The sequence below is a fragment of the Trachurus trachurus genome (genome assembly GCF_905171665.1).
Source record: "Trachurus trachurus genome assembly, chromosome: 6".
NCBI classification, from domain to species: Eukaryota; Metazoa; Chordata; class Actinopteri; order Carangiformes; family Carangidae; genus Trachurus; species Trachurus trachurus.
This window is the reverse complement of record NC_139897.1, coordinates 9029637-9056018: the sequence shown is the minus strand read 5'-3', so window position 1 is coordinate 9056018 and position 26382 is coordinate 9029637. Positions and strand designations below refer to the sequence as shown.

Here is a 26382-nt window from a genome sequence, read left to right as displayed (position 1 = left end):
AACCAGTGCCAGCGTCTGCCTTGAAGTAACAGTTTGCTGCTCGGGTTGGGATTTAGATCAGAAGATCAATACCATCCTCATGTCTGTATATTAAATATGAAGCTGGATACAACAGTGGGTCAGCTCTCTCAGCTCAGCATAGAGAATGGTATATGAGCACTTTGTGGTTTTCTTCCACTGGTGAGCCACAGAGGTGCTGGCAGCTGGATTCTGTTACCTGTTTACACCACAAGCAGTCAGCTGGTGAATCCCCCTGTTTCCTGACATTGTAATGGTGTCACACTGACATGTGCTCTATATGATGTAAATGTAAATGTACTTTATTTATATAGCCCTTTACAACAACCCTTTCAGTGACCAAAGTGCTTTACAATAGATAATAAAGGAATAAGTTAAGACAATTAAAAACAATAAAAGCAATAAAATAGAATAAAATAAATATATTAATATAGATTTTACACATACTATACCCACAGTATTGTACAGAATTAATCATTACTTGTACAGTCACACACACTGCTGGAAATACCCATACTTTTCTTATGAATATTACTCTCTGTTATCATGTGTGTTCTATATTCTTTCACTATTATCTACCTGCCATGCCTTCCCCTTCGCGGGACAAATAAGGGATTATCTTATTTTATCTAATCTTAAACTTAAATTTTAGTATTCAGCATAACACAATTTGTAAGTAAGTGGAAGACTATAAAAACCTATTCAAGAAATGTGGAGAATCTATGAACAAACATGAGGGACCAAGGTCCAGTCTTTTTAATAATGCTGTGCATATCTGTATATCTGCTGATGATAAACCAAAATGTCATATATCATATAGGCTACCTGCTTTAGTTCAGTCCTGACAAACTAAGCTTGCAGCCTGGTGCCAGTGAACAAACCCTGTCCCAACCCTGCACAGTGCTGCAGCTGGCTGGCTGCCTGCACTCATCTTCAGTCAAGGACTGAGGGGTGGGCAAAACCCCTTCTGAAAATCAGTGCAGTTTATAGTGCGATGTGTGGGAACATTAGTCAGGTTAGAGTCAGCTCATTTCATGCAGACAGGTCGCTAGTGCTACAACGGGCACTGAAATCTGACAGATATATACCCCAAGAATATATATTAGCATTTAAACTCACTGGTGCTCTGTCTGGAAAAGTTATGACTAATGAATGCTATTATACTGGTGTCGCCTTATATCCCTGTCACACTCACAGCACCAACATGTTTTGGTATGCCGATGCAGAGCTATTTAATCAACGAGGTAATTCACACTAAAGTCTCAGACTCTGAGATTTGCAAGGACACGTCATCTTATAATAGGAAACGCAGACACACTGACAATCTGTATTCCACAAGGATGAGCAAACATTTGATCTTTAATCAAGGCTTATGCCTTACGCCAGGTCAGAGGTTAACGAGAGGGCTGCTCTTTAGTCTCCTTCAATCATGTGTACCATTAGCTGCCATGGTAAAAGGCCCTCGTATGGAAAAGGTTATTCCTTTGGAGTAATAGGTGCCAACTCTTCTCGACCATTGTTGTGTCTGTAATCATGGTGACTGGGACTTGCTCTTTTGCCCCGTTGTTATTGCTACTGGTCTACTGGAGTCATACAGCCAGTGTTTCTATGGCAACATGCACAACAAAGAGCATGATGGTCCATTTATTTTAGGTGACAACCCAAACTCAATAAAAAGGGGGAGATGATAAAGTGAGAGACATGAATGTGAAGGTGTAAAAGCTGTGACCCCTCACTAAACGAATTCTGTCAGAGAAAAAGGAGAATTGTCCTGTAGCAACTTGCAGAGCTCTCATGCTTTTGTTGCTGCTAGTTTAGTCATACGATTCAAGAGGTCAAGCTGCACAAAATGCAGAAAGTTTGTTAGACGCCAAAGTGAAGATGATGGTTAATCATCATTGTGTCTGACAAATGTGGTATTGGGCTACGTAAACAAAACTGACTTGACCCGAGTGTCTGAGGACCTACTGACCTCAACAGTTTCAATGCTGTCCACACATGTATTATAAATAGCCTAAACAAGAACATTTCACACAGCCAGTGCAGCCAGTGAAAAACATATCAACCCTGACCTACACTGGGTCTTTGAGTCCAATACTTCGATCAATACTGTGACGAGAAAATACTTCTGTAAATCTGAAATGTTCTTTTTTTCCTTTACAAAAAAGGACATGACATTATTCTCTATATGGATCATTGGATCCTAAAGATCTCTGACAAAACTTTAATGACTGTTTCTCAAACCTTGTCATTTCACATCTGACTACATACACATGAAAATAAATCTGGACTCAAATGTGGAATAATTGCAATTCACATTTGCAATGCAACACTATTTGCACAATTTGTCACATTATTTAGACGAAAAGTGGTGCTTCTAGTACATGTCCTGACCAGTGTTGCCAAAATGCATTAAAATTAAGAATAAATAAATATAGAAACACAGCAAAAAAAAAAATCTATTTCAATGAAATGTTTTTCAAAAGAAAGTATATATTTTCACAAGTACACTTAAATCCATTGTAGGTGGTAGGTTATGTATCATTCTTGTGGTTACACCATTTTTAGGGGCATTCAGTCTTACTTTTGTTAAAAAATGGTTCAAACGTCATTTCAACTCACATAAAACCAACATGTATACAAAATGTGCATTTTAACAAATCTGATGCTTTTAAAACAATTCTTTAAAGATATTTCTGAATTGCTCATCTTGCCAAACCCTTATTTGTCACTGACCCTACAACAGGTTCTTGTTTACTTAAAGAGGAACTATGCAAGATTTTTACTAAACTGTGATGCATGTTTACCTTAGTTAACCAGCTGGAGTAATTGTGATGGTCAAATAAATAAATGACATGTTACTTGTTACAGAGAGAATGGAGGCTCTCTGCCTTCCATGTAGCATCTCTTGGCCGAAAACCAACCTATCAAGATCAGCACAGCCGGCCCGGTGTCCCAGTTCTCGTCTCAGCGACACAGTGATACAAACACACCCAATAACCCACAATCTTTTGTTCATGATAGCTAAGACTCCACAGATATACACATCGTAACACAACGTATATGACAATATTATCCACCGCTCCATGGACTGCCGGCTTGCCAGTTTTGTTGAAAACAAATGTATGGACAGGAGCAGGGAAAAGCGACCAGACTTCCCCTTTGAGACAATCGATCATTAGCAAATGATTACAAAGTTTACAACACTCCTGTCAGCTGTATTTCTTTGCCTTAACTAAATCATCAGGGGGTTTGGAGCACTATGAAGACCTTGAGCTTTAACAAACTGTGATAGCAATAATCATTTATCAATGAATCAAGAAAATAATCTAGGGCCTAATTGGTCATGAAAACAATTTGTAGTTGCAAACCTAACATAAAGTGTATAGCAGAATTGGGGAATCTTTATTATTAAACATTTCTACAGTATTAGTTGCCCAACTTAATGGACCATGCATTACACCTCACATGGTTTGGTTCTTGAGACTTGGCCTTGTGACCAAGTGAGTTAATAGTTTAACAGAGAGTCAGTGCCAGCTGTCTTTGGATGTGTAAACTCCAGTATCTGTCTTTCCCACACATACAGACTGAGAAGCAACAGCCAGATCAGCAAGACCAAGAACAACAAATCTGTTGATCTGAAATAGGTGATAACATCTTGTTACTATGTGCAGGCGAAAACCTTAACATCAAAGCACATCCAAAGCAAAAGTTGGACGACGAAGAGAGATGGCGTAACAAGGTGAACTCAGTGTGAACTTTCTTCAGAGGCCACAACTAGGTTCAAAGCATCTCCTACTATTCCACCTACAGACCTTGCACATCCATACCTGCACAGAAACAAACGCAGCACCATGTTGTTTCAGGATAAATCCATTAAATAATACCAAAGCACAACAGCGCTTTACAAATTACAAATGGTGCCTTTGAATTTGGCTGCCGTTGCCCCAGTCGGTTGCACAGTGTGTTATCAGCACATTGAACAGAGGTGACAAAAACTGGAGAAAGACTTTGAAGAGCAGGATTGTAGCTGCGAGGCCGAAAAGATTGGTCTCTTTGCTTATAAATGTGCTCTGCTCAGCAATTCAAGCAGCTGTGCTCAGACATGTGATTCATCCACTGCCTGTGCTGATCATCTAAAAAGGTCAAGACGACGCTGAACACGTGGTTCCCTACAAACGATGCCGTTTGCCTCTGGGTGAATCAGCGATGGATATGTCGCATTGTTTTGGTTTCTGTGAAAAGCTAAATTGGAAGAAAAAAAAAAGAAACAGTTGAGATGCAACACTCCTCCTGTCAGCACCTCATTAATAGTGTCTGAGACGCTGTGCATGACAAATAAAAGACAACTGATTCTTTGTTCCTGAATAGACCATAATGAGATTCAGTAAATAAACAGCTGTCAATGTGCCATCACTCGTATCAGTCTAGAAATACACTGTATATAATGCCTTATGTGTGTAACTGTGCTGTCTTGCATTAACCCAGCATGTTTCATCATCAGCATGCCTTTCCATGTTTCATTAAATCCATAAATCAGGTAATAATCAGGTGGTAGGTAGGTTCATATCAGTCAATTTTCTATTCACAGTTATTCATTCATAAACAAGGCACAATCCAGCAAGTGATGAACAAGATTTTTAACTGAAAACCAATCAGCCTACAGAGAAAGCTAAAATGTCATAAAAGCAGTAGCAGTATTCCTCTAGGTGCTGTAAATGTCTGCACTAAAATTCGCAAACCATTCAGTAGTTCTCATCTCTTTCAGTATGAACAAAAAACGTGCCGTCTGAGCCACACCATGACCAAGCCAAAACAATGAGAAGACTGTCAGTAACGAAACCAAAAAAAAAAGACTAAATATTAACCTAGTATGTGGTTGGACCATGTTTGGGTGGTGCCTGCTACAGGTAACGACAAGCTCTGGACTGGCAACCTGCTACATCAATATTTTATTAAGATTTTGATCATGCAATGACACAGTCTATATGTCCTTGCCGATGTTTATGGCATTTTCTTTACGTGGAATTAGAAAAACCAAGCATGAGAGCAGAAGAGTGGAAGAAACAAGCAGAGAGAGCAGACAGAGGCTTTCAGTAGGTTAAAGAAACTAGCAGATATGAATGACATGTAAACAGAAATACACAGAAACCATGTTTACAGGGGGTTTAATGCAGTATGGGGCAATGGGAGCTATTCAAAATAAAGCATCATACTCTTAGGCTTTAGACCTGCCTAAAATAAAGACCAATTACCCTCAGCCTCTGCAGTTGAGATAAACAAAGACCCTGTTCACAAAACTGTTGTGGATTTCCAATAAACCCACCATAATGACGCAGTATAAACTGTTTGTGGCAAATCATTTTAAAGGAGCAAGAGCGTAACTTCATCACTTTAACTCAATCACTCAGTCAGTCAAAGATGTTCACCAACTTTTGGGAAAGTCAAAAACATTGCTTCTTTAAAAATGAGTGACTCTGGCTGCTAAATAGACAATCATGAAGACATCTCATCCATCCATTGTCTATATACCACAATCTGTGCAGGGTTGTGTGAGAAGAGCCAATCCCAGCTGATATAGGGTGAGGGTGGGGTACAACTCAGCTCGCCAGGCTATCACGCGGCTTACATATGACGACAAAAAACACAAACACGCTCACATTCACACATACGGGCAATTTAGAAACAACACAGGCACAAGGAGAAAATGCAAACTCCAGACAGAAAGACCCCAGGCCCTGGAATCACACCCAGAACATTCTTGTTCTCAGGCAGGCAACAGGGCTAACCGCCACACCACTATCTTGATATCAACTGTCTCTGGTATAAAAATGCACTGCAGATACAATGCTGTACACACCCTTGATAAAAAAAAAAAAAAAAACATATTAGGAAGGTTCTGATCTGTCGGTTCTGTTCTTTTGTTACATCCATCCTGGTAGCCAAGCAATTTAAAGGGGCTGACCATGACTTGCAAAGTCTCCTCTGTAGCATGTCAGCCCCCATCTCTCTCCTTGTCTTCTCTAGTCGACCAAAAAGCACAACAATTGCCCCGCCCACCCCAAAAAGCACTTACAGTTAGAATTGTAATTGTTGCACCTGTTAGATTAGAGCAACCTGTATGTTTTCTCATCTGCACTGACTGTGATGACTCATGACTAGTGTATGTGATACTAAAATAAGGACAAATGGCATACATCCATAAATTCCAGTACTCATCAAGGTACCTTGATGTGTTCCTCTAGGCATAGTTAAATCTCTTCTCCCCGTGTTTGATGGTGCTGTGTTTGCCTGCCAGGCAGAGTGAGGTCAGGTCAGATGTCACACAGTCTGGGGGGGGGGGGGGGATCTCTTGTGCATTCATGCATTTGTTTGCCCGAATGAATAAACTCAAATCCAGGACGTTGTATTGTGTCAAATCAGACGAGATCAAAGTCAAGTAACAAAGCATTGAGTGCAGGCTACCTGAGCTCAGTCTAAACACCACTATTCACCTCAGCACCATAATGACGTGTGTTTGTTGTGGTTTCTGAACACAAAAGCCTGCATCAGCTGTGTGAACCCCCGTCAGGAGCAACGAGTGAATGGAGATCAAACCAGATCACAACCTGTTGGGAATGAATTCTCTATTTGAGAGAAAGTGTTTGTAAGATGGGTCAAGTGTCAGAGAGGGAGAGATGAGCTCACTGATGTCTGGAACATCAGCGTCAAAGTTAGCAATCTTAGCATTGGCCTTAAAATAAATACCGTTTTGGTTATAATTAAAAGTACTCATTAGTCCAGTGATACATTACAAACAGCATACTTACTGACACTGATTACACTAAAACAACAATTGCAGAAATTCTTATTTGATATCACCGATCATTACTATTCACTGTAATTGTCTATCAGTCTTATTTACAGAATCTAATTAGAATTTCGTCCAAATTCTAATCAAATAGTTTTGATTTTTCTGTGGAAGTCACATCGCATGAAAGGATGACAATAACATGGCTCCAGTGTCTACATGAGAATTTGTGGCTTTTTCTTAATACGTGACAACAAAATGTGGGAAATCCTCTCATTTAGGAAGCTGAAATAAGAAAATTTGACTTTTTGTCCATTTGTGTTGGTTAAAAATTAGTTGGTGATTCATTTTCTATCAGAATACTTTGCTTTTATTCTGCCTTTTAATCATCACACATTGACTGAAGATGAAATTAATTTTAGTTTTCGTTGCAAATGTCATTTGGAATGGTTGAGAAACAAGACTTATTTAGTCAGATTCACTCATTTTCTGTGCCTGCCTAATCCCTCTCTGGGTTAAGCCCTGCTGTATATATCCCAGCATACAGTGGGACAGGAGGCAGAAGGCAAGACCACATCCACAACAGGACAGCAATCTCAGAGCCCCCACAGGGGTCATTTTCCACTCTGAGGAAACAAAATCCTGAAATGGGTTGCAAATGCAGCAGGTTTAATGAATCTACCACTGCCATGATGTGATCACGGTTAAATAATATATTGGAATAAGTGAATTTATGAATGAACAGCTTTACACACGTCTCTTTGCTGCGCTTTTGTAAAAAAAAAAAAAAATTATATTACATTTGCGCAGGTGTTTGGGAATTCCAGCACATTCCAGCTACCCAGGTACCCAGCAGCCCCCTGGGGTGGTCTCACCGTTGGTATCACCTAATTGATGCCTTCTTCGGCTGCCGGTGACGTCGCTCCAATAGCATCATGCCATGAAGTAAGCCCTCACTCTCTCCACTCCAATTCGCATGCACTTTACAGAGCCACTGCGCTGCCTCACACGCCAGCCCCGCTGCAGCCACTCACGCCTGGGATATCACGCTGAACTCCCCGTGCATCGCCCCTGCAAGACCGCCTCACAAACCCAGAGGCACAGACACACCGAGAAATAATGCTCTGACACATTCAAGGAAAGTTACATAATTAAATACCGTGTGAGAGATTCCCAAATAGGCCTAGGTGATAAATGGGAGATGGGGAGGGGGGGGGGTTTTAGTCCCTATCAGTCTGGTACAGACATCACTACTGCAAAGGGGCCAAGGAAATGAGCTGTCACATCTGTCAAAGCTCTCCCTGCAACCCCCGGTGCAAAAAAAAAAAAAATCAATCAAGAGGTCATCAGCAGTGGAGAGGCTAAATAATGCACAAAAAAAGCTCCAGAACTCTGGATGCAAATGTTACTGGGAGTCAAGTCTGGACCTGTGGGGACCTCCACGTCCAGATACCCGGTCTGAGTCCTTTAACGTAAATGGCAACTTCCCACGCCTCTCGCTACAGCCAAGGTCTGCGGGATGAAAATACACGCCTTTTGCCATATGTGTGCACAGTCTACACCGCCGACGCACCGGCAGCAGCCCGGCGTCACACGGAGAGGGAGCCGCTGTCAACAAACCTAACCCCGACAAACAAACACTGCACGTTGACTCTGTCTCACATACACACATAGCCTACACACTACGTCGTGCAGTCCCCAACCGCCGCCGCCGCCCCGCTTCTTACCTCCGATGGTGACCCGTTTTGTCTTTCTTCCCCTTCGGCCTCCTCTTTCTGGCTTGAATGGCCATCACTGCCGGGGCGAGGGTGCATTTATCCACGGGCATGACCGACGACCGAGTCCGGTGGAAGGGTGTATAAGAAGGAGGAGACGGGGAGGGAGAGAGAACAAACAAACACGCATCATCACCAAGCTCTAAATATGTTTGGCAAGGGTCATTTAGCGTTGTTCAGCGTGTCTCGGTACGCTTTAACTTCCACAACCTTTCATATTGAACACAAGCAAAAAAAAAAGTGAGAGAAGCTGTGCTGAGTTGAGGGCTGAGGGATACGCACCTTTCCTGGAGCTCATGTTTCCTCCTCTTCCCCTCAGCTGGAGCAGGCAGCGCGGCGGCAGCAGCCGGAATCTCTCTCTGTCTCACTCACTCCCCCTCTCTCTCTCTTTCATACACACACACACATACACACAAACACACGGGCTACCTTTGGATGACACGCGCTCCCTCTGTAGTTTGAAGACGGAGTCGCGGGCGGATTTGCGTGGACCTGCACCAAACAGCAGAATAGCAGGTAGCTTTGAGTTGAAACTGTCACTACTGGTTAAGTATAATATGTGACAGCTGTGTCTATATGTCGAATTTCACTATAAATAACTAAACAAATTAACAAATAAAAACAAAAAATCCCTAAACCGCCAATAAAAATAGACTAGTAGGTCGACTCAGGTTGGCTACTGGCAGTGGCAACTGGCAACCATATATTTTCCTAAAGTAGCCTAGCCTATAGCCAGTAGCCTACAGTTTTATGGTAGGCTTTTTCGTATTCCCAGTTGTAGTTCCAGTTCCAGTGCTGATGTTATATTCAATATAGGCTATATGAGCCAAGTAATCACAATATCACCATTAAAATACCCTACAATAAATTGGTAAGATAATATGAAACACCCTGGCTCTGTCAAGTATATGGCAAAACATATTTCTCTTAATATTTTACAAGACCTTTTTAGGCTACATGTCACTATATTAGGTGGCCAGTTAATTTATTTTTCTCAATATGTTTCTTTGTAAAAATATCATTTGGATGCATTTCAGTACCGACTTAAACTTATGCCATAGCCTAGCCCAGTGGTTCCCAACCTGGGGGGCGGGACCCCCCAAGGGGGGCGCCAAAGATCCAAGGAGGGTCGCGAAGCCCTCTTGATTTTAAGGGGTTTCATAATTTTAATGTAATTAAAATGTTAAACAAATGAGTAGGCTAAGCATTTAATTTAATCATACACAGGTTCTCCTGATTGTTTGTTCCATGCTGTTATTAAAGGCCCCATGGCATGAAAAATGTGATTTTGGTTATTTTTTCGTGCTTGGGGAGGTCTCTGGGCCACGTATATACTGCCCCATGCATCAAACTGGTCATAAACGGAGAAACACACACCGCCCATTTGTAGGAACATTCTATTTAAGACGAGCAGATAGCACTTCCTACTTTCTGTGATGTCACACACAAGGTAACTCCGCCCACCCTGACCAGTTGTTTTTTTTCAATTTTTATGAATGCAGCTTAGGTTTCAGATACTTGCCTGTGATTGGTCCGACCACATGCCACTCAAAAACAGTGAGCCAATCAGAGGAGAGGTTCTCATTCTCTCTTCTGATTGGCCAAATGACCTGTGCCTGCTAGAGCTCCAGAAAGAGGCAACAGAAAGGGGCAGTATAAACGATATTAAGCAGATCACAGGTACTCAAAACCAATGATACATCTTGATAGGGATATCAGCAGGTAAATAAACCCAGAGAAAAGTGCACAGCATGGGGCCTTTAAATTACTGAAATATAATAAAGTATTTCATGTAAAAGAAGTTATGATGTTCCTTATTTTATTTTATTTTACATTTAAGAAAAAGGTTGGGAACCACTGGCCTAGCCCATACACAGCAACAGTCTTTTCCTAACACAAAAAACTGCCTATAATATACCATGATCTTGAAAAGAAAAGAAAAAAAAAACTTAATTCTAATATTGCAGAGAGGCAATCGAACATCATATCAGAACAGGTTCATTGGATTTTTTTTTTCATAACGTACAAGAAGTTCGTGTATTGGTCAGTCTATGGTATTGGTTAATGTAGTATTACTACTTCGCTAGATATTTGTCAATCGCAGTTCACTTCACCTGCCTGGTCCATGTCCAGACCATAGGTCCAGACTAGAGTCAGTGGATAAGGACTGGGTGTCCACGGTTAAAAGGCACCGCTGGGATTCGAACCCAGGATCTCCTGTTTACTAGACAGGCGCTTTAACCAACTAAGCCACGGCGCCGATATCATTGCTGACCCCTGGTCAGCTTCAGGACCGAAATAGAGGTAGGTTATGATTATTAATTGTGTTGACGGACCAATTTGTTTTATTTACCCTTTATTGTGTAATTTCCTGTTTGTTTGTGTAGATGGGCTCTTATTTTTAAAACTACTGGCTACACGTATCTACTTCCTGTAGTGCATAGAAACAGAACGTTATCTTGACAACGAAGGATAAAAAAAAAAAACGGTAGAAACGATAAAACACGGATAAAGGAGAGATGGACGGTTGAACAGAAGAGAAAACTGTAAAATGTGGAAATATGTAAAACTTTGCACCTCCAACAAGGCACAAGCGTTGTTGTGGGAATTTATGACTGATTATACGATTAAATGAAGGTGAGTAAAGTAACTTTTGTAATTATTTTTTCTTTGTGCGCGTTTTAATCAGCTCTTCTCTCACATAGAACCTCACTAATATACAGTTGGAAGTATTTCAAACCCTTTGTCCGTCTCAGGGAACAATAAAAAATAAAATTGTGAAAGTCACTGTAACTTTGATATTATCAAGAACATCCAGTAAACTTACCGCTAACAGCTTCCCATGGCTCCCTTCAACGCTTCCTCAGTGATTGACAGCCGTTTAACCAAACATAATGCCAGTGGGCGGGCTTTAGTGTGGATGCGTTTCCGGCTAGTACAGACACACATACACACACACACGTGTGGGAAAAGCTGTCGTTGAATGTTGCTCCGCTCTCTTCTGAACCTCAGCAGACACAGGTAGGTGAAGTGAGCTTTCAGGGCAGAGACAACAACTGTATTCATATTGTTTACATCGAGGTTTTAGCCTAGCTTCTCGGCTAGCCACGTTAGCCTCAGCCAGTCGCGTTAGCCTGCTCAGTGCCCACTGAGGACCATGCCGATGCGCTAGCGGCTTTGCTAACTTTTGAGTGCTCAGCAGTATCTTCATTATATTTCTCAGTGCCTGTGTTAAGCCCTGGTCCGTGAAGTGGTCTCTGCAAGTGTTGAGCAGCTGGGAGACGAGACGTGTTTCCCTGAGTCACAGCTGTCTGTTGTTGCTACCTCATCAATATAAACAGTAAGTCTGTGGCATTATTTTTTTAGGCCATGAATGTCAGTGTTGTCAGTATTAACAGCTGTGTTTAGAACTGGTTCGACTGTAGTACTTTAACATTACTGCACATACACAGAACCAAGTAGTTGTAAAATGGTGTAACTACTCATGATGTTACAGCGAGGTTTAAATGCATCTTAACATGACGACATCCTTACACTTCCACAAAGTTTATAAACATGTGAAGAGTGAATCATGAATAACGTGACTTTATGTTACACTACAAAACGAGTCCAGTCCACTGTGACACAGCATTGTCCACACCCTAAGTACCTTTGTGATGTAATGTAAAGCACGGATGCAAAAGTCATGCAGCATCAAACCATTTACAAGCACTGTAAACGGCCCACGTGACAGATGGATCTAACTGATGAGAGGCTATTTTCCTCCTTGCTTTGATTTGCCATTTTGGACAAGAGACTGCTAAACTAATATATAAATGCTGAAGGCAGTGATTTTTTCCCCCTCATTGTCATGTTGGGTTCTAAGGATCATAAATGGGCCTGTATGCTGGTGGTAACATGTTTCTCTCCATTCACACTGAGTAGATTTTTTTTATATATAAATTAAAGCCACTTAACAAAGACGATCATGGTAAAATCACCTCACCTCCCTTGGAGAAGAATGACTTGAGCGAGACTTTGTGACATCCTAGTGGCCCGAGGGGATTAAGATAATAACTGTTTTCAAACATCCTGTAAGGTCCTTTGTGACAGGTCATGTCCCCTTGGTTACCTAATAAAAGTACAAACATCAGCAGTAAATTTGTTGAAGACTTAATAAAGCTTGTGATCTTGGTGGAGTATCTCTCTAAATGCACTGTTTATTTACTTACGGTAGATTAAAATATGTTGTTTTACTGTTCCTTGTCCCAGCTTGGCTCTGATGGCTGAATCAGAACCTGTGCCTGTTCTGGCCGGGGAGAAGAGAGGCTGTCCAGAGAATGAAGGAGATGACACGCCGACAAAGAAACCCAGAGTAGATAGTGATCACGAAAATGGAGGCCCGCCCCACCAAAACAAGGAGGTGGAGGTCGAGGGGGGAGCAAGTGATGGAGAGGCAGATGGTGAGACCTTTGCCAATATGATGAAGCACGGTCTTACTGAGTTGGATGTGGGCATCCTGAAGTATGTCAGTGACCACGAAGGCTTCTCAGGAATCCTGAAGGAAAGGTTTGTCCTCAAGGGTCGGTAAATATTTAGCACAATTTCCTCGAAATGAATCAGTTTGGTTTGTTTAACAGATCGTTTCTTGTGGTTTGTTCTCAGATACTCTGATTTCGTGGTGCATGAAATCAGCAAGCAAGGAAAGACGGTGCATTTAGATGATCTCTCTATCCCTGCAGAGGTTGAGGTAAGATTTTAGATTGGATTGGGTTGAATTAATTTTCAATACAAGTGTCTCTTCTCTTCTCTTTATCAGCACAATTTACAGACTGACTTTAATCTTCTCCAAGATTAAACATTTTAGAATTTGTCGACAAGTCTCAAATTCACTGCACATGAACTTGTTAGAAGCAGATGATTAAAAATGGTTGTAAATAAATGTGATATTAAAGCAGATATCAGCTTCGCGGCCGTTTCGGCTAATGCTGCGTTCAAGGCAGGCTTTTGAAACCGTAAGTTACAGCTTCAAGTCACAACTACGACTTGGTAGCGTTCCAGGTAACCCGTAGCTCGTGTTTTTACCATCCTGTTGTCTGTGAAAGTTCCCTATAACGGCCACTCGTAACTTCCGACCCGTGAACTCGTACCAGATCGAACTGGTATGACTTCACAGGAAGGAAAAACACAAAGTACGAGTTTCTTTGAACGCACCATGAGTTAGCAGCCCCCGCCCTTGTCAGGCATCAATTGGTCCTCGTGCTACGTCACCACATTCACGCGCATCCCTTGGCTGCACACACAGCCCTTCATGCCGTTCTCTCTCCTCATTGGATAACACTTGTATCCCACAAGGAAAATTTTCTCCTCGGGTTACAGCAGAGCAGAGTGACGGAGAGACTCGTGTTTAGGCTGAAATACTTCATGTAAGTGATTGCTGACGGAAAATAGGACTATTTAGGACTTATATTAACAAAAACATTCCACTGATATCTGCTTTAATACTGTTAGAAAATAACTGACATTGAAGGAACCAGTTTTCTCCAGCTCAGGATCAGGTCAGATGATGCTTTCTAAGGTTGATGTGTTTATTCTCTGTCAGGATGTCCCAGAGACTGTACAGGAGCAACCAACGGATTCTGATGTGCTGACTGAGGAGCAGAAGAAGCAGCTGGGAGACCTGCAGCTCTTCAAAAATAAAGAGAGCAATGTCTCTATTGAGGTGAGTTTACACTTACTGGATCCCCATAATCACATGAGTTAAAAAAAAAAAACATTCAGAGCTTTATGTAATGTTTATGTAACATTCACACCTTCTTCCTTGATATCTGTAGGTCATAGATGATACAAAAGAGAAAAGGACACTGGTCCACAAAGCCATCAAGACCCAGTTTCCTGGTCTGGAGACAAAGACAGAAGAAAAGGAAGGCCGCAAGTTCATAGTGGCATATCACGCTGCTGGGAAGAAAGCTCTAGCAGGTACGAAGAGAGGAGAGAGACTGACTGTAACCCCTAAATCAATTAATTAATAATCAGAAAGTGCATTTATTGCATGCCCTTTTATGTCTGCTTTGCTGCAATGCATGCCCTTGTGCATGAGCATGATGAACACACCTGCATGTTTCTGCCCAGGTCTTTCCTCACAGTAGTTTTTCAACCAGCAGCTTTTGTTTATGGATGGACTGATCTCGTTTATCAGTGGAATGCTCTCATTGAGATTATATGCTTTGGTCAGAGCGAAAGCTTTTAAATGACAATAAAGAAAGCAGACACAGAATATCATGGTGCTTTGAGAAACAACCAAACTGCACCTCTGTTGCATAAACCATTGAAATCCCACGCTCCGCTCTCAGGCCCATGCATGAGACCTCCCCTCTGACAAGTCGCCCCATAGTCCATAAGAATCTCCTTCTTAGTAACGTTATTCTATCCTCCTTTTGCTCTTCTCTGGTGGATAGAGGTCAAAACAACTGCAGGTAAGAACCTGTTCTCCACATAGCACAGACGACGTGCTTAAAACCCACATTGACTTGGGTGTTGGTAACTAGTTGTGCTTAAAATACTCTTTTAATTTAAGATCTTGATTAAGAGCTGATGTTTTTGGCAGTTGGTTTTCATTGAGGTAACTGTCCTCAGTAATGTATGGAAGTTAAATATGTGTCACAGTATTGCTGGAATATTGAGAAATGATTTTGTATTTTAGTATTTTTTACACTTATTTCTTTCTGTGTCCATAAAAGCTCCAAGAAAACACTTCTGGCCCAAAAACCGTGGCAGTTTTTGCCACTTTGTCCTCTACAAGGAGAATAAAGACACCATGGACGCCATCAATGTGCTTTCAAAGTTCCTCAGGTCTGATCACTGCATTTTTCATCTGCTTTGTAGAGAGTGATTATTTAATAATCAGAAACACTTTAACTGTCTGTTTGCTCCATGAAATGTAGCATGTGATTAAGAACCACCTCATTTCTCTCCAGGCTCAGGCCCAACATGTTTTCCTACATGGGAACCAAGGACAAGAGAGCCATCACCGTGCAGGAGATTGCTGTGCTTAAGTGAGTGTGTGATACTGGAGGGAAATTGCTACATTTATTAATGCTTGTTTTATTTTTGCATATCCTCTTTTAAAATAGAGACTGGCTGATGGTGAATATGTTTAATCTTATCAGTGCTAGATGCATCTCTGCTGTTAACAGCATACGATCTGTGGATGAACTTGTGGCTCCGGAGCAGTAATTAAAGAAATCTTTCCCGTGTCCCCTCAGGATCACAGCCGAGAGGTTGGCTCACCTCAACAAGTGCCTCATGAACCTGAAGCTGGGAAACTTCAGCTACAAAAACCATCCTCTAAAGCTCGGGGAGCTGCAGGGAAACCATTTCACTGTGGTCATCAGGTCAGGATGCTGGTCAGCTGTAAACTGGAGGAAGGATCCAGGCAGCTGAAATCCTTATAAATTTGTAGTTGGCTACATGGGAATGCCGAATACAAACAACAACTACAGTTTAAATTGTGGACTGCCTTACCACAGTGCAGGATCATGTTTAAATTTGTCCATATTTTAATTTCGTAATGCTCAAAATGCACTTTTTATTAAAGGGATAGTTCAACATTTTGGCAAATTGGCCCATTGCCATAATCCCTATAGTTTTAGGAGGTAGGTTTAGTAGGTTCGTTACCTTTAATTGTCGGTGCAAGCTGCTCAGAGCTACGCTACAGACGCTCATGGAATTTTTTGGTTTCCCTCATCAAACTCATCAAATACACAACCCAACAACTCCAAAACGCTCTGGTGGACAAGTTGTGACCTGCACATTCACCACGCTATGAGATAATAAAGGAACGTTATGAGACAGAGTTGTTTTAGAGGTAAATTCATGCAAAACCGCTGATGTGTGTTCCCGTCGGGGTGAGTTTTTCGGCAAGCAGTTTCTGCATTTGCCTCGAAAATAACTCTGTCTGGTAACATTCTGTTATTGTCTCATAGCATGGTGATTGTGCAGGTCACAGCTTGTCCACCAGAGCCTTTTGGAGTTGTTGGATTGTGTGTTTGATGAGTTTGAAGAGGGAAACCAAGAAATCCCATGAGCCTCTGTAGCGTAGCTCTGAGCAGCTCACGGCTCTGCTCTGCCGCTTAAAAATAGCTTGCACCGACAATTAAAGGTAACGAACCTACTGCTAAAACTATAGGGATTATGGCAATGGGCCAATTTGCCAAAATGTTGAACTATCCCTTTAAACTCTACATCTACAAGACTATGGCTGAGGAGTCAGCAGTAATCTGGTAGCTCAGTGTGAACATTCTCCTGGTGTTGAATATGTCCAGGCCTAATCTATAGTATTAACAGTGACCAGATCTGTGGGTGTAGTTCCATGGATTTTACTTAAATTTGGAAATCAGTTTTATGTTTGTTTTAGTCTTGCTTGTTGTCCACATTTGGTAAAAAAAAAAAAAAAAAAGAAAGAAAAAAATGCTCTATCAGCACAATGTGTCTATTGCGTTTTGACTTCAACTTGTCAATATCTTTGTCAGGAACATCTCAGGAACAGATGAGCAGGTCCATCAGGCCATGACATCCCTCAGGCAGACGGGTTTCATCAACTATTACGGCATGCAGCGCTTCGGCACCACGGCTGTGCCCACGCAGAACGTCGGCAGGTGAGGGCGAGACATGGAAGCACTGGCATGAAATATGACAGGAAGGACGATAATATTCAGGTGTTGTCTCTTCCTTCTGTTTGGGACAGGGCCATCTTGAGAAATGACTGGAACGAGGTGGTGGATTTGATTCTGAAGCCTCGTCCTGGAGGTAACACACTTATTTATTTGTATTACTCGTCTTGCCTCCCTCTATACAAGTATTTAAAAATTGTCTTCCACCTTTGTTGCCCTCTGCAGCAGAGAAAGAGTTCCTGGTTCGCTGCAGGGAGGAGTGGGCCAAGACTCAGGACCCAGAGGCAGCCCTGAAAAAGCTGCCCAACAAACGCTGTGTGGAGGGGCAGCTGCTGCGAGGCCTGTCCATGTACGGCAAGAAGAACGTCGTCACCGCCTTTGGACTGGTTGGTTTTTTTGTTCATAACAGTGTAGCAAGGACAATTATTGCAAAATGACCTGACATACAGTACAATGCTCAGATTGGCCAAGTTGATGAATAAGATAAAACAGGATGCTAGTTGATGAACACACAAAGCATTAAAACATTAACAATGGTTTATTTCCATCCATTAAGACAAGTTTCCACCCTCTCTGACTTCTCTTTTCTTTCACTCCCCAGATCCCTCGTAACAACCGTCTGATGTACATCCACAGCTACCAGAGCGTGGTGTGGAACACCATGGTGAGCCGGAGGATCGAAGCCTTCGGCCTGAAGGCTGTGGAGGGCGACCTGGTGCTCAGAGGAAGTTAGTGTTTCATCTTTTCTCTCAGTTCTTTGATGTTGATGACTGGGGAAATGGGCATATGCTCCAATTTGTATAGTTTTTTAATTGGTTTTTAATCAGTTATTGGGCAAAAGGAAAAAAAGAGGTTCCATGTTAATTAGTGACACTTTATGAGGTGCGGTAGGTAGATTTTGCTCATCTGACTGAGCACGGCTGGTCTTTTCCACCTCTTTTCAGTCTGTCACATTTTACATAGTTAAATACTTAAAGTGTTTACTGTGTTATCGCTATGACTCAGTGTTTTCCAAAACTATAAAATAATTAGCAGTTCCAATTAGTCATTGGATTTACGTATATGATAATGATGTTGCAGCTTTCCAACCAATGTGTCAGACATGTAAAATGCATTTTTTAAACATGGGATTTCAGTATGAAGAGTGTCCCTGAGGAAGGTGGCATCCTCAGCCTCATGATGTTAGGAAGAAAATGCTGCTCAGTGATAACCGTCTCTTATCTGTTCATGAAGCCACAGCACATGTGCTGTCTGCAGAGGAGGCAGAGAGTCACACCATCCACGACATAGTGATGCCACTCCCCGGGTTTGACGTCATCTACCCAACTCACCACGGTAAGGAGCGGCTCTGTGTGGTTTTTTCAGCTGTAAAAATAACATTGGGTGGTTTTAACACCGATAATGTACATTAAAGTGATCACACATCGTTCCTCTTTCTCACACACACACACACACAGATGCCAGGGAATTTAAACTCTTAAGCTTGAAAGGATAATGGTGTGAATAAAACTGCTCATAAAAAGGTGCATGAAAGGGAAGGAAAATTTTAAACATAGCAGAACTGGCTAAAAGAAGCAGCAGAATTAAAGTACCATATTAAGTGATAATAACAGAGTAGAAAGATAAGGGACATTTTACACATCTTAATAAATTGTGTTACGTTATCAGTAATTAATTGCTATGTTTTTCCATCAGTGGGTAAAGGGTACAGAGAGCTGCTCACTGCAGACAAGCTGGATATCGACAACATGAGACACAAAGTGAAGGACTACTCCCTGGCTGGAGCTTACAGGCGCATCATCATCAGACCCAGTGATGTCAGCTGGTCAGCAGGCCTCTCGCTGCATGAAATACTCCTATCTTATTCTCTTAACATGCACCTACAAGTACAATGATGTTGTTAGTGTCCTGCAGTTTTTCAGTGCTTGAATCCATATAGTTTAGTTTATATTAACTGGTGTGCTGTTGTCGGTGTCTCTGTGTGCAGGGAGGTGATTCAGTATGACGACCCCAGGATCTCCCTGGTGCACTCTGATTTTGAGAAACTAGAGAACAAACCTGCCCCAGTCTTCAACAAAGGTGAGCTTTTTTTTCTTTCTTTCTTTTTTTAGAGAATTTATTGCAGACAGTAGAGGGGAAATGAGGGACACTCTGTTGTTGCTCTGCATTGTCTTTGTATCAGTTTATGCAGCTTGTTGGACACTGATCCCCTGCGCTATTATGCACTTGCAGCCAAACACAGATTAGAATTTGACCACACTCTATTTGAGCTGAGCTGAATTGTAATACTGCCACAATTAGACATATACATATTCATATTTTCATTGTTTATGTGCAACACTGTAGGAGATTAGTTAAGGCAGATTTTTGTCCAGATTTGGTTCTCATGCAACCTTGTGTTTTTCTGGCTGTGTAGCAGCAGGTTACAGTAAAGAAGGTCGTCTCTGGGGCAGCTCTAAATATGCTTCCACTTCAAAGCTAGTTGGAGGAAGAAGTGAGATAATGCAAATTAGTTGTTGAGCATGCAGCAGAGATCTTCAGAGTAATTTTTTTTTTTAAAAAGAAAGAAAAAAAGTAAAATAAAAAGAAAATATGTAAACTAAAGCCTGTTGATGCTGTTTTAATCCACAAAAAAACTGTTAAACTATGGAGATAGGCAAGTTTTTTTTTTCAGGAAAATGTGCCAAAATGTGTATGTGCAGTCTCTTAAATGTGATAAATTTCTGCCTTTCATCATCATGAATGGGGTGCACAGTGGCTGAGTGGATAGAGCACATCCCATCTGGACACAGTCTGCCCCAAAGCAGTCGATCAAAGTCCTATCAAATAAAAGTGAAAAATGCCCATTGTATAACATCATCGTAAACTGGTTCTTTGGCTTGTGGACTGTGCTTGTGGTTGCACTAAACAATATATTTTGAAATGTCACCTCAGGCTCAGACTTTAAACTTTAATGGGCATTTTCCACACATTTCTTTGTGGAAAATAATTAGTTGATTAACCCATAGTGGAAATAATTGTCAGTTGCAGCCCTGCAAGATAATCGTGGACAGCCATGACTTCAAAAAGGCAAAAAAACAAACAAACAAATTGAGTTATATAGGGTGCATGAATGTGGAAATTAATTTATTCTGTCTCAATAAAAATAAATAAAAATGTCCATCACAGGTCCTCTTTGTCCTGTGAGACTGAACAAATGAGGAATATCTTATGTCCCCAAACCCAAAGAAATGAATTTTACATTACCAAATAGTTGCTTATTAATACAGTGTCTGTGTCCTTCACCCATCAGAGGGGAAGTATCGGGCTCTGCGGATGGAGTTCTCTCTGCCTCCTTCAACCTATGCTACCATGGCGATCCGAGAGGTCCTCAAGTTGGACACCAGCATCAAGAAGCAGACGCAGCTCAACACCACCTGGTTCAACTGAGGCAAAAGCACACTGGTGTAAACAGGACCGCTGCTGCAAGCACCCGTCTACTGTGGCTACTAACTGTTGTGAGTGTTTAAAATGTGTTGTGTATGCGTGTGTGAGGGCGAGTGATTGGGTTCTACATGAACCCAAGTGTTATTTCTTTGAAGTACAAAGAGCAACAAATACCATTATTCAACTGTTTTTATTTTTGTTTTGTTTTTTTAAATAATGTTTTTACTTCCTCTGAAATGATTCTGTGCTGCAGTGATTCAGCATCTTTTGACAGTGATTTAAGTCCCTGTGGTTTCAGGGTGCTCTCACGTATACAGTAAACTCTGCTGCACAGAGGGATCAGCATGCTTTGTTTGTACAAAGATATGAGTTTTTTTGCTTTTTTAATTTTAAACTGAAAGAAATTAAAACATTATTTAACGGTTGAATTTACCATGTGAAGTCTCATCCTTTTTTTGATACTGTTCATGTGGGGCTGTGTTTTAACTTGGTTTCTTTCTATCCTGAGGGTTTCAGTAATTGTTATATGTAATACTAACCCTTGTTTACAGAAAGGATGGGTGGGTCTCCCCCACTGTGAGGCTTATTACCACTGATGTGACTTGCACTGTCTCCCTCTACTGGCTGTCAGAGCCCAGTGTCTTTATAATCTAGGATCTGAGATGTATTCTGGGCTCTTTATCAGTCTGCTGCTGGTCAGAACAGACACTATGGAGTTGACCATCTGGCACTGTGGCATATGCCAGCTGGCAGGACCCAGCTGCCTTCTCAAACTAAATGCGATTACTGATCATATCACTCACCCTGGGGCCATGTCTGCCCTCCTAATGTTGGACCATGTCTTTATTTTTATGTTTTGATGGTAATGTTTGTAGCATCTCTGACCTGCTGTACCAAAGCACAACCAGACAGGTCTGACTAGAGCTCGGGGAATCACATAAACAGAGTCACCAAGAGTTGTTGGGAGAAATATTATAAATTTTATTATTTCATCTCACTTTATTTAAACCCATTAGCTTTTTATAATTGGCATCCAGTGCTGTTTATGATCCAGATTTAAACAACAGGATTTCCTCACCTCAAACATTTAACCCATGTTATTACTGTTTTTTTTTTTTTAATGCTGGTCAGTCAGAAAACATTATTGTTTTACTATTGTAGTTTTACAAGTATAGTGTTTTACACATTAATGTCCTAATGTATTACAGGATAAAAAGAAAAAGAAAATTCAGAATGGGGAAATTAGCCTGCTTCCTTTTTCTGGATGTTTCTTGAGCCTTATTATGACAGGAGAGAGAGTGCTGCAGTTTAACAGGCGGTATGTGAAAATGTAAAACTGTTGGTCTAATCTGTCTGTGCTGAACAAAAGGCCCACACAGGCAGGTGTGGTTCCCAGTCATTAACGGGATGAGTTGGCACAAGATAAAGTGAATGAAGAGTACAACCATGTACAGTACATACACTGTGGGTTTGTTATAGTGAGCTACACGCAGTAAAAACTTGTTAAGCTTCTCACAAGAAATACAACACAATTGGAAAGAATTATCAATACACTAAAGCTGGGGATGACAATAAAGTTAAGGATTAGTGCAGGCATTAAGCAAATCTCAGCTGCAGACAATAAAACTTGACTATTTAATTATTTCTTAAAGCACCCCCTGAGCAGTTATCTGAGAAATTAAATTGCACAAAAAAACAAAACATAATCATGACAGCAACAAGTTTTATTAATTATCAGTCAATTAATCATTGTATTCAGTAATTAATGACTTATCAGCTGCTAAATGCTGCATCCTGCTGACTTTGCTGTAAATATGAAGCTATATGAAATCAGCCACCTCAGAGCTGGTGCAGGGCACTGTTATCACTATTAGGAGGCACACAGTTGTCATAGAAGATCTGGAAGGAGTTGTCGACGTAAGTGACCTTCTTCAAGAAATCCTCCAGCTGCTGCACCGTCATCTCCTGCACCTTGTTGTTCTCCCTCTCGTTGAGGCCGTGCGCTGCAAACGCCGGCAACTTGGAGCGCTCGGAGTACGGGGCGTTGTGGTCGAAGTCCACGCAGCAGTAGGCCGACCAGAGATAGGTGGGGATGCCCAGGCGGTTGATGTTCTGGCGGCGGATGGTGTGACCCGACATGGTGATGCCTGTCACCACGTAGGCCGTGCCCCTGCAGTAGTTGTTGAGCCTCCTGCGGATGATGTGCTCGTGCATTTTCCAGGGCCCGACGTTGAACTCTCTGACCCGAGGGACCACGTTTGTGAGCGTGTAAGTGGCCGCTTTGTCGCCAGGATCGGCCTGGTGCTCGTCTGGGTTCAGCTGTCCACGCTCAAAGATCACAGTGTTGCCGTAGTCGTCGAGGACGGCCTGAGCATCTTCAAAATTCCTGTGGATGTTTTCTGAAGGGAACTGCTGCATGTTTCTGGGCCCAGACACTGTGGACAGCTGCCAGGGAAACCAGTTTAATCATTAAAAACCAAAACATTTGCTCATACACTCAGTAGATTACCAAATAAGACCTGCCTCCACTGAAGGATCTGTGTAAAATGAATTCCCTTAAATGGGATAAATGGCAAATCTAAAACCCAACCCTACCTGTGGCTCATACATCCAAGGCACATCAACCTTCTTGGAGCCGTCTGAGCGCTTGAAGGTGTACGCTGAGTAAACGGGGATGTGGTTGAAGGTGTCGTAGAGAGTCACAAATCGAGGTTTTCCTTCATAGAACTGGCAAATCTTCTTAAACGGCTGCTTCTCCAGCCCTTTAGGCACCGTGCCCATGAACAGGAACTGTTTACACTCTGGAGAGAAGGTCTCCTGCACCTCTGCTCCCACCATCCCAACGATAACCAGGCAGATGAGGCCTGGATATATTCTGTAGGCAATCATGACGAAAAGTGCAGTATGTCCCCAAAGTGCATTTAATCCCTCTGAAAAGCAGTCCTGCTCTGTGGACTCTCTGCCTGCTCTGAGCCTCATACCATCTCAAGCGTAATATATGCAAATTCTTATCTTTTCCGCATCCAAAACCATTAGCATGTTTGAAAAGACCTGCCTTCAGGTTGCCTTCACAGGCACAGCCAAGTTCACAAACCTCTTTTCAAGGTTGATGTTATGCCGGGAATTATGTGAGGCTGCCAAACACCATGAAGTAGTCCCACTTAAGGTGCAACCACACTCAACAACAGTGTGACAGTGTCAGCACAGGATGAGCACAGGCACAGATAACAACATTAATGGCGACTCTGATCCATTAGTGCTCCCATATGCCCTTGAAACTAGTAACACCTATGATATACCTGCAACTACAAATGTAAGTGTCTGCTGTGAAAATTGCCCTTCTTTAGGAGTTGTCTGAACCAAATCATGTGAGCATCTCAGATATGGGGCTAACGATAGATAGATAGATAGATAGATAGATAGACAGACAGACAGACAGACAGACTTTATTGATCCCAAGCTGGGAAATTATGGTGCAGCAGCATTATACACAGTGAACACATAATAAAATAGCTATATAAAATGTAATAATACTAATACATAACAAGCATTATGTAGAAGCCACTTTTTAAGAACACTGTAGTTTTATGGGGTGTTGTGTAGCTCAGTGGGTAGAGCAGGCGCCCCTTATGCAGAGGCTATGATCCTCACTGCAGCGGCCCCAGTTTGATTCCACCAGCGGTCGTTTGTGGCACGTAATTCCCCATCTCCCCAATTCCTGTCTCTCTACTATTCTATCCATTAGAGACCTAAAAAAAAAAAAAAAAGTATAACACTCCTGATCTTGAATTGAAGCCTGTTGCTAATTTCAGTTGAACGGACATTATGGCCGGCCGACCACACTAATTCCCCTCTGTGTCACAAGCCTTTTTATAGACATAATGACATGCTTTATGGGGCCGGCTCGCTTAGAGACCGACTATAGTATGAAGAGCACAGGTGATGCTAATGACACTGATGATAGCTCTGTTGTATTCAGCCTTTCATTTTAATCAAGCCAGTCACAGTGAGCCATGAACAGCAGCAGCATCGTTAGCTCTATTGTTCACACCTGTGGCTTTACTCACCTGCTGCAGCATGTTAAAAGATCCAATCACCATGAAAATGTGATGTACTGTATGTGTAAGTATACAAACAATATTTCTTACAAACTTGAAATGTTCCATTATGTAGTTTTGAATTATTGCAGTGAAATGTTCTATAACAGAAGTCTTCAACAGGGGGTCTGCGGAGGTGCTGCAGGGGGGTCATGACATTTTTTGGTTGATTAGACAATGTTTTATATCTTTTAGTTTCCACATTTCTGTTTCAAATATGTTTATGTTTCCTTGGCCTGAAAGACCCCTGTTCTATAATACAAGTATGGACGGGTCCAACCCTGCTGTGATACTCAGCCATTGTCTCCACCTCAATACTGTTATATTTACTCTTCCTTTCCCTCCCTGTAAGTACAGTTGTGTGTGTTCACCAGTATGTCTCGGTGAGAGAAAAGACCAATGTTTTTAGAAACATCTGTTTCCATAACAACAGGTTGATGGCAGCGTGACCTCTGCCCCTGTGGAAACAAACACTTCCTGTTTACGTATTGGAACATCTTCTTGTTTACACTGTAACCCCATGCTGACCTATAGTATCTGTCCATCCATCTAGCTCTAGATGGAACAGTTAGTGGTGAGAACAGCACTACAAATTTCCAAGTAAAAATAAAAATGTCTCATGAAACAAAGATTTCATGATCATATTAAGATGATACAGACATCCACATCCACACAGATATATATATATATATATATATATATATATATATATATATATATATATATATATATATATATATATATATATATATATATATATATATGCATATATATATATATAAAACATTTTTAAAAACAAAAATGTAGATAATGTTTTATATAGTAAGCCTAAGAATTTACTAACAATATTATTTCACAAATATAGTGCTACAAAAATAAAAGTTTTGATTTATTTCCTCCATCAAATCACTTCAAAATGAAATTTGGATCGGCAGATTGGCGAGGACGAGATCAGCACACCACAGGCGCTTCTTATTCTTTAATTATTTTCAGATTTTTCAGATCAGGAGAGAGCTGCTGCTGCAAACAGAACTGCTCTGAGACTGATAACAATTTAAGTACAAGATATGACTCATGTATACAGGCCTATTTCCTCAAAACCAAGTTACCATAACAACTCTGACATGTCAGATGAAGAAGTTTAGCTCATATATGACTAATTAAACTATGTGGGTATTTTGTTGCTGTCTGTGTATTTTTAAGTTGTATAAATGGTCATTCAAGAACTGGCAACATTCATTAAGCATAATTTCCTATAGCACTCCAAATAAAAGAAAATAATTAATATTTGCTTTGGCCTCATAGATTCTGTTCACCTTTCTTTTTAAACGATTGCCTTTGTGCTACCGTGAATAAAACTGAGTGCACTGCTATTAAAACTGGCAGGGTGGAAAAACCCTGAACAGCATCAGACTATATACAGCATATAAAACTGTCACTGAACAGATTTGTTCAGTGCTGTGTAGTGGCAGCCTCCTTCTGCTGTGAGACAACACAGCTGTGAGTGAGCACAGACTTTCATCTGCAAACTTTCTCTCTTATTTCCCGCCAGGTGTGTACAGATCAATGGTGAAGGCCTTTCTGCAAGTATTCATGAAGGCTGCTCTGCCCTGACGCTGTGGTCT

At 41.4% G+C, this 26382-nt stretch overlaps 3 protein-coding genes across 5 annotated transcripts in view; 1 reads left to right on the top strand and 2 right to left on the bottom strand.

Moving 5' to 3' along the window:
* Positions 1-8890, bottom strand: part of srpk2 (SRSF protein kinase 2) — a gene marked incomplete at its 5' end in the record, with an annotated part of 72661 nt that extends 63771 nt beyond the window's left edge. The window contains 2 exons of one of the 2 annotated variants that reach the window (XM_083974065.1): positions 8536-8602; positions 8866-8890. In XM_083974065.1, coding sequence (XP_083830191.1) covers positions 8536-8602; positions 8866-8881 — 83 coding nt within the window. Of the gene's footprint in view, positions 1-8535; positions 8637-8865 lie in introns of those variants that run through there. The other variant, XM_083974064.1, reaches the window with a different exon arrangement.
* A 2585-nt stretch (positions 8891-11475) lies between these two features.
* On the top strand, positions 11476-21019 carry pus7 (pseudouridine synthase 7). Of its 2 annotated transcripts, XM_083973018.1 has the most exons (17): positions 11476-11604; positions 11807-11923; positions 12835-13131; positions 13228-13312; positions 14165-14284; positions 14397-14541; positions 15303-15414; positions 15540-15617; positions 15828-15956; positions 17094-17219; positions 17309-17370; positions 17460-17620; positions 17836-17962; positions 18468-18569; positions 18930-19059; positions 19222-19313; positions 20527-21016. In XM_083973018.1, exons 1-17 carry the CDS (start codon positions 11567-11569, stop codon positions 20661-20663), a joined length of 2058 nt encoding a protein of 685 aa, XP_083829144.1. In that variant the 5' UTR covers positions 11476-11566; the 3' UTR covers positions 20664-21016. The 2 variants fall into 2 exon arrangements, with proteins under 2 accessions (XP_083829144.1, XP_083829145.1); XM_083973019.1 differs by lacking the exon at positions 11807-11923 and having other exon boundaries at positions 11495-11604; positions 20527-21019.
* A 1480-nt stretch (positions 21020-22499) lies between these two features.
* On the bottom strand, positions 22500-23549 carry LOC310987303 (endonuclease domain-containing 1 protein-like; the record flags this gene model as incomplete). The annotated part of the gene is made up of 2 exons (XM_083973501.1): positions 22500-23105; positions 23256-23549. The coding sequence occupies 2 exons, from the start codon at positions 23547-23549 to the stop codon at positions 22500-22502; spliced, it is 900 nt and encodes a 299-aa protein (XP_083829627.1).
* Between the last annotated feature and the right edge of the window lie 2833 nt (positions 23550-26382).

What these genes read in the sequence shown, in the direction of transcription:
- pus7 (XM_083973018.1), top strand. Translation starts at nt 11,567, where the DNA reads ATGTTGCTCCGCTCTCTTCTGAACCTCAGCAGACACAG. An exon ending in CTACCTCATCAATATAAACA is followed by an intron (nt 11,924 to 12,834) that starts GTAAGTCTGTGG and finishes TCCTTGTCCCAG; the next exon opens with CTTGGCTCTGATGGCTGAAT. An exon ending in CGACCTGGTGCTCAGAGGAA is followed by an intron (nt 17,963 to 18,467) that starts GTTAGTGTTTCA and finishes CTGTTCATGAAG; the next exon opens with CCACAGCACATGTGCTGTCT.